The sequence below is a fragment of the Arachis ipaensis genome, chromosome B02 (assembly GCF_000816755.2).
Source record: "Arachis ipaensis cultivar K30076 chromosome B02, Araip1.1, whole genome shotgun sequence".
In the NCBI taxonomy this organism is placed as follows: Eukaryota; Viridiplantae; Streptophyta; class Magnoliopsida; order Fabales; family Fabaceae; genus Arachis; species Arachis ipaensis.
In genome coordinates this window covers 655,751-664,365 of record NC_029786.2, presented here as the reverse complement: position 1 = coordinate 664,365, position 8,615 = coordinate 655,751, and the positions used below count along the sequence as shown (strand labels likewise).

The 8,615-nt window shown below is 24.8% G+C and overlaps 1 protein-coding gene across 2 annotated transcripts; it reads left to right on the top strand.

Moving 5' to 3' along the window:
• Nucleotides 3,815-7,803, top strand: LOC110267396. 2 transcript variants are annotated; one of them, XM_021112901.1, is made up of 5 exons: nt 3,815-3,979; nt 4,746-5,066; nt 5,196-5,251; nt 5,990-6,500; nt 7,430-7,803. In XM_021112901.1, exons 1-5 carry the CDS (start codon nt 3,835-3,837, stop codon nt 7,507-7,509), a joined length of 1,113 nt encoding a protein of 370 aa, XP_020968560.1. In that variant the 5' UTR covers nt 3,815-3,834; the 3' UTR covers nt 7,510-7,803. The 2 variants fall into 2 exon arrangements, with proteins under 2 accessions (XP_020968560.1, XP_020968557.1); XM_021112898.1 differs by having other exon boundaries at nt 4,746-5,251.

The following is an 8,615-nucleotide window of genomic DNA, read 5'->3' as shown; positions in this document are numbered from 1 at the left end:
ATAACTATAAATAATTATTAATTAATGCCGGTAGATATTTTAATTTTTGCAACTAAATTTGCACATCAATAATTCAAGTATACATAAATTTTCTCTTATCTTAATAAAAAAATTTTAAGAATGCCAATTAAAGATATATTACTTTGGTATGTATTGAAAAAGTTTGAAGCGTGTCAATTTTTAGGGTTTGACTTGAAAATGATATATCCAAAACAGATATATGCAGAAATTATTTGTAACAAAAGAATTAAATAAGGACCTATGAAGTATTCACAGAAATAAAATCCTATCTCATAAATAAATAGAGAGAGACAGAAATATAAATACTCACCGTATATAAATTCATTTAATCTCTACGAATAATGTAAAATTATTAAATTTTTCTGATATAATATATATTATGTTAGTATGTTAAAAAAAAATTAAATTATTTTATTTTAACATAAAAGCATTAAAAAGATGCTCTCACTAGTCAAAAGAATTAAGTATTAATTTAGGATTCAATTTAGCTTGACTAAATGGGTTTACAATCATAATCATAAGAGAGTAGATAAAATTGAAATAAATTTAACTATTCAAAAAAATTATTTGACTAAATAATATAGTTATTATTAAATGTTCAGTCAAGATAATTTAACCTATATATATATATATGATACAATTTTTTATAGATATGGGTGGTGATCGAACAATGACAACAATGAAAAAGATTCATGGTGGTAACTATTTGAATCTTGTGAGTTCATCATCATCAAAGTCAAGTGATGAAGAAGACAAGGGAGTTCTTAACCAAGAATATCATCATCATGATCTGGACGTAGATACAACGGTATGTGTATTGAATCAATTCATTCTCGACGACTCAATTCTCGCCAATTATGATGGAAAAGGAAGAGGAGATAGTAGTGACGATGAAATACAAGTGTTGGAGGAATTTAATGTTAAAAATAAAAATTGTGGTGGTTGTGACGGAGATGATAATACCAGAAAAGGTGACAATATTTCAATAAAATTATTGAGTTGGGTTAAAAATGTTACGGTGAATCCTTGTGGTGAATCTAAAGTTGGTTTAACTTGTAATAATAAAAATTCTAAGAGTGGAAGTGGAGAATGTCATTCTATTTTTTCTTTTCACTTACAGATTTGCTTATTATCTCTGTTTTCGTTCTTCGATATGAAAGAATATTGCATAAATTATGAACGGCACTGAAAATATCTAAATTAAAGAAGAATTATGTAAATGAAGATTAAAAATTTAGAATTTTTTCCAAAACAATAAATTCTGATAATTCTCTCTCTCTATATATATATGACATGTGAAATGACTAAAAAATATAAAAAAAATAAATTATTAAAAATAATTAAATAAATTTATAAATTTCAGATATTAACAAAAACAGAGTAAAGATTCTCGTTCAAATCTCCGCACATGCTTCTGAGAAATTTTACCTTCCAACTCTATTCTCACGAAAAAATTTCCTATAGTCAGACCCTATTTGGACGTCCCCTGCTAGGATCTAAGAATTTTACCATTCCTAACGTTAACTTTATAGCATATTTTCTTAGATTTTATTGTATCTAAATTAATAAAATATATTTATCAACTCATCATGAATTTTCTCGGCTTTGCCAACGAAAAAAGACACGTCAAATTTTATAATCTATAGTAATATAGTCTTATTCAAAAAAAGGCCTAAGTTACATTATTTGAGATTTTACACCCTCTAATGTATTTATTATCGTCACCAAAATTTAGTGATAGAAATTTAGGGGTGTTTGCGGTGCGGTTTGGTTCGATTTTAAAGGAAAAAATCATTCGATCCGAACGCTTAATTTATGTGCGGTGCGGTTTGAATTGGATGAAATTTTTTTGAAAATCCGATCCGATTACAAGCGGTTTGAATCGGTTTGGATTTGCGGTTTTTAAATAAAAAAAATCAAATACATATAACAAGTCTCAACATCAAATTTTAATCAACAATGACATAGCAAGTCTTAATAATATCTTAAAAAACTAATGATAACATAACAATAGAAATAAAATTATAGGTTAGTTAAAATAAATAAATAAATAACATTTTTAACATAAAATATTTATTAAATAATAATAATACATGAATAATAGACAAGTGTATAACAAATTAAACATGTTATAAGTATAATTGTAAATATAATAATAAAATAATATTATTATAGCACATTGTGCGGTTTGGATTGGATTGGATCGGTTATGAAAAATAAATCCGAAATCCGATCCAATCCAGCGGTTTGCAAAAAATAAAATCCAATCAAATCCAAATGAGTGCGGTTTTAATTGATTTTCGGTTTGGATCGGATTGGATGAGCGGTTTAATTTGGATCGGTTTAGATTTGAATACCCCTATCTGAAACCACTCATCCCAAAAGCGTAACATAATAGGACAATGTAACACTAGTAGTCATATCTCTAATACTTCCTAAACTTTCATTGTTCACATTATACACTTAGGGCATTGGCTCCTTATACTTTCTCATTAAAAAAAATGCTCAATAGAAAAATGTATAACAAATTGAACATGTTATAAGTATAATTGTAGATATAATAATAAAATAATAATATTATAACACATTGTACGGTTTGGATTGGATTTGATCGGTTATAAAAAGCAGATCCGAAATCCGATCCAATCCAACGGTTTGTAAAAAATAGAATCTAATCAAATTCGAATTAGTGCGGTTTTAATCGATTTTCAGTTTGAATTGGATTGAATGAGCGGTTTAATTTGGATCGGTTTGGATTTGAACACCCCTAGATAGAATAATGGATCTAAACTCACAATAGATCATATAATAAATTAATAATAAAAATATGAATCTTTGAAGTTATCTATTTAAACAATTTTAACAAACCAAAAACTACTCTCTAGCTATGAATAAAAAGAAGATATTACATGGTAATAAAATATCATTATTGATGTCAGTATAAAAGTTACTGCATAGTGAATAGTAGTTTCTATATAAGGTAGCGACAATTCAAAGTTAATGTTTCGTTACCAGATTATAAATGGGTACATAAATTAAACTTTGGGTTTAAAAATTAAGATGCCAAATATATATATTGGCTTACTAGTGTAGTTAAATTTTAGTATATACATAGGATTATTATAACAAAATAATATCTTGAGATAAAGAAAAATATTTCAAATTTATTTTGAAAATTGTTATTATTATTACATGATTTTATTCCTTTTTTAATTACTTTACCATTTTTATAATATAATTATTTATAAAAATGATAATCTCTTAGTACTTAGCAATTATTTTAGGTCAAAATTGACAATAGGGTAAAATTTTGTCTCTTTTTGTTCCTAATATTAAAAAATATATATATATCATTAATATTTAATTTATTTTAATTTTATTCTTAAAATTTTAAATATGTTTCAATTATACCTTTGAGATCAGAGTAAATACTATTAACAGAAATGCTAATGATAATTATATCCTTGAGTTAATTTTGTCCCTAAATATATTTTTTGTATTTAGGGTAAAATAACAAAATAATGACCAAAAATTTATACCATATTATTTAAAATTTTATTTATCATTTATATTTTTAAAAAATATTTTTGTCAATGACATAAATTTTCAGATATAATGTTAATAGTTTATCCTTTATTTAAATTAACAAATTCCAAAAACACCCTCATAGTAAAAAACCCTTAATATATATTTTGTAGTTTCACGGAAGAGGTCAACTCAAACTAAAACACTCATCAAAGAGACCCACTAATAAAATCTTCTTTTCAATTTTCGATTCTCTCTTTCTCTCTTTGTCTTTCTCTAGAAACTAGTATGTCTTTGTCTCTCTCTCTCTCTTCGTCTTTTATTCTCTGTTTTAGACTTTTAGTCATTTCTCAAACTAAAACACTCATCAAAAGACCCACCAATAAAATCTTCATTTCAATTTTCGATTCTCTCTTTCTCTCTCTAGAAACTGGTATGTCTTTGTCTCTCCCTCTCTCTGTCTTTTATTTTCTGTTTTAGAGTTTTAGTCCTTTCTCTTTCTCTTCTTACGATTAATATTCGTTCTGCACAACAAAAATAAAAAGAAAAAAATGGTGAGATTAAAACTGATTTTTCACTAACAAGCAAAAGCCCCTTTTCTTTTCTCTTTTTCTAGGTTCATATTGACTATTGACATATCTATATATTTACAGAATTATAAAAAATAATTATTTTAATATAAATTTAATACTATAAATTAAAATAATGGTCATAAATATTCTTTTTAAAGAACAAAAGAATATTTTTAAAATATCTAATATGAAATATTTATTTTATTCCACCACCTACTCTAGAATAATATATAATATATATAAATATATATATGTAAAATAATTAATAATATTGTATTATATTTAAATTTTTGTTTTAATTTATGTTATATAAGTAATGATGATTATATAAATTTTAAAATTTAATTTTATTCGTTAAATTTTAATAAATATAAAAACAATTAGAGAAGAAATAGAATGAGACAAAACAGAATAGACTGGATATCTACGAAGGTGGATTAAGATTTAATTTTTTAATGTCCACGAGTCGAATCGGTGTGGATTTTAATTGAAATAAATTTAACTATTCAAGAGAATTATTTGACTAAATAATATAGTTATTCAATGATCAGTCAAGATAATTTGACCAATAACATTTTATATATAATCTATGAAACTAATATATATATTGGACACAATTTTTTATAGATATCGACGGTGATCAAACAATGACAACATCGAAAAATATTCATAGTGATAACTATGTGAATCTTGTGAGTTCATCATCATCAGAGTCAAGTGATGAGGAAGACAAGGGAGTTCCTAACCAAAAATATCATCATCATGATCTGGATATAGATACAACGGTATGTGTATTGAATCAATTCATTCTCGATGACTCAATTCTCGCCGAGTATGGTAGAAAAGAAGGAGGAGATAGTAGTGACGATGAAATACAAGTGTTGAAGGAATTTGATGTTGAAGATAAAAAATGTGGTGGTTGTGACGACAATGATAATAACAGAAAAGGTGACAATAATTCAATGGAATTATTGAGTTGGGTTAAAAATGTTGCGGTGAATTCTTATGGTGAATCTAAAGTTAGTTTAACTTGTAATAATAAAAACCCTAAGAAGAAGAAGGTTTTGTCGTATAGAGAGGCTGCCTCCAACAAGAAAAGATTTAGGTCAAGCAGGGAACAACAATTTTGGAAGGTAACTTCAATTGTTTATTTTATGAAAAAACAAAATTTTTTTTGGATAATTAAAGACATATCTGTGTGAATCAATTTTTGATAGATTATATTCCCAATATGTTAGTTTAGTTATTCTGCTATTAGTTAATCTATTAAGTTATCATGAAAAAGAATTAATTTTTAAATTGATAGATTATATTCCATGTATTTTGGATAATGAAAATTTTCAACTCTATATAATATCCAGAGAAATATCATCAAAATTATTTAATTTATTTTAGAAATTAAATCACTATTGTAGATGGATAATAAAAATCTTAAAATTCATTTTCAATAATGTCTCTTTATTTTGGTATCAAAACTTTGGTTGTGTACAACATTTTCCTTTGTAATATGATGTTTATCAAGATGTCTTTCAATATTTTTTATCCAAATATTTTTTCTTTTATAATATTTTTTAATATCTAGTTTCATTGATTTTTTAAGCTGTTGGTGTTTTATTTGTAGTTTTTGATCGGTTAATTTTTTATTTATGCTGATTTAAATGTCTCTTATTTCAATGTTTTGAGCTTAAATGAGTGATTGTAACTATTAAAAAAAATGTTCAAACTTATTATATATATACTTTAAATTTTTTTCTATTAATGTTGCAACTTATTATATACTTCAATAAAATCAAAATTTGTAACCATATACTTATAAGTTATAACATTATATATACTTATTAAACCAAAATATTGGTGTCATCATTTTGTAGAGTCAGAAGATGTGTCCATCATTGTATGAAGAAGAGCCTAAGGATGGAATGTATAACCTTAGGAAGAAGCTCAAGAAAAATAATAATGGGAGATTTTCATCTAAAAAATCCACATTTTCTATTCGTACTTCTTTAATTGCATCGTTGGATCCTGATGATTCTAAAGAACAACAAGAAAAAAAACATATGGTCAAAAAAGTGTCTAACAATTCCAAACAAAAATCATTTTTTGATCGACACGTGAGAGTAAAGCATGTGCCTATAGGTCCAAGACACCAAATTATGGTGCCGGAATGGAACGGCGGCGGCGCGGCTTCCTCGGAGAGTGACTCAAAGTGGTTTGGAACAAGAATATGGCCATTAAAAGATGGAATGAATCCTAGAGTTATGATTGAAAGGGATCCCATTGGAAAAGGAAGACAAGATTCATGTGGCTGCTCGGCACGAGGTTTAGTAGATTGTGTTGGATTTCATGTTGCTGAGAAAAGGACTAAACTCAAGCTTGAATTAGGTAAGCATTTTGATTATTTGTTTCATGCAAAAATTTATATGCAGTTATCTTTATTTAAAGTTAATAATTAAGAATAGTCAGATATAATTTAACATATTTAGTTAAATTATCGTCTGATAATTATTAAGTTTATATAAAAATAATTGTATAAACGTGAGTTTTGTTGTTAAATTGGTCTTAAATTTTTTGAAAAATTATCAGGGGTATATTTGATGCAAATCGAAAACTTTTTGGATAAAATTGAAATAAAATAAAATAAAATTTAGAAATATATTTAAAATTTTTGACAAATTTAAAAGACAAAAAATATATTTTACCATTTAAATAATTTATTAGTAAAAAAGCATGTTACGTAACTAATTAATTAGTTTTGAACTTTGATAATAAGTCCAAAATACATGTTTCTTGTTTTCGGTGTATTTATTATCACATGCATATCGGTGTCAACATCATTTATTTACACGTAACATTATTTTTCCCTTTATCAATGCTTAAACTAGGTTAAATAGCTTGATATTTGTAATTTCTTTTTATCTGTCTAAAACTCTGAATAAAAGATGAACATGTTTTATTTTAACCCCTAACATACATCAGTAAATAATCACATAATGAATTAAATAATGTGATAAGTTACATTGTCTTGTCTTGCTATGTTATTAGTATTTTAGGATTTGGTTGACTTTTTATTTTTTACCAATACATTTTGTTTTTTAAAAATTTGTACTTATTTAAATTATTTATTAATTTCTTAATACTAGAAAAAAAAAGTGGAGAATGAATTAATGTACATTTGCTACTCATTTTTTTTTACTCAAAAACACAAACTAATAAGACTCGGCTAATTATAAGCATTATAATTATTATAATTAATACTATTAATTACCAATTACTCATTTTTGCATGTATATATATATATATATATAACACAGGTAGAGCTTTTTATGAGTTGGATTTGGACAAACCAAGAGCAGATACGAAAAGATTGTTAAGTGAGGAAGAAGAAGAATAAGAAATGAAGATATAAGGGTATATTTAATAATGTGTGTCGCAAAAATATTTACAATCATTTATTGTTAACTTTTTAACAAAATTTATGAAATGCTTCAAGTGATAAAAAAGTGATTGTAAACGACTTTATGACACACATTAAATGTACTTTAAAAAATTAGATGCAAACAGAATAATGTCCTGAATAATATAATAGACTACTTGCACTTCTCAAAATGAAGGCTTCTTTATTAATAAGTTTGTAAGCCTTTCAGTATGATGATTGGACTTTTGCCTACTTAATTAGCTTCTTGTTTAGAATATAAACATATATATCATTTGTTTTTAATAATAAGCTTGGTTTATTCGGATGTGTGTCCTAGTATATGTATATCTTTATTATTCTCTTGAAAATAGTTTAAGTGTAGATTCAACTATGATCATGCAAATTTGATCCTAGAAGAAGTATTAAAATAATCATTTTTAATTTTAACTAAATAATTATTCATTAAAATAATCAAATTTATCATAATAGGATAACCAAACCTAAAATATTTTAGTGGAATAATCAAAATTATTTACAATAGTACGATAAAAAATTAAGATGCCAAATATATATTGGCATATTAGTAGCTAATTTTTAGTATATACGTAGGATAATTATAATAAAATAATATCTTGAGATAAAGAAAAATATTTCAAATGTATTTTGAAAATTGCCATTATTATACATGATTTTATTCCTTTTTTAATTATTTTACCATTTTTATAATATAATTATTTAAAAAATGATAATCTCTTAGTACTTAGCAATTATTTTAGATCAAAATTGATAATAGGGTAAAATTTTGTCTCTTTTTGTCCCTAATATTTAAAAAAAATGTATCATTAACATTTAATTTATTTTAATTTTATTTTTAAAATTTTAAATATGTTTCAGTTATACCCTTAAAATCAGAATAAATACTATTAACAGAAATACTGATGACAATTATATCCTTGAAAGTTAATTTTGTCCCTAAATATATTTATTGTATTTAGGGTAAAATAATAAAATAATGACCAAAAATTTATATCATTGACAAAAATAACTCAAAACAATACAAGCGATAAATAAGCTCCTAAAAT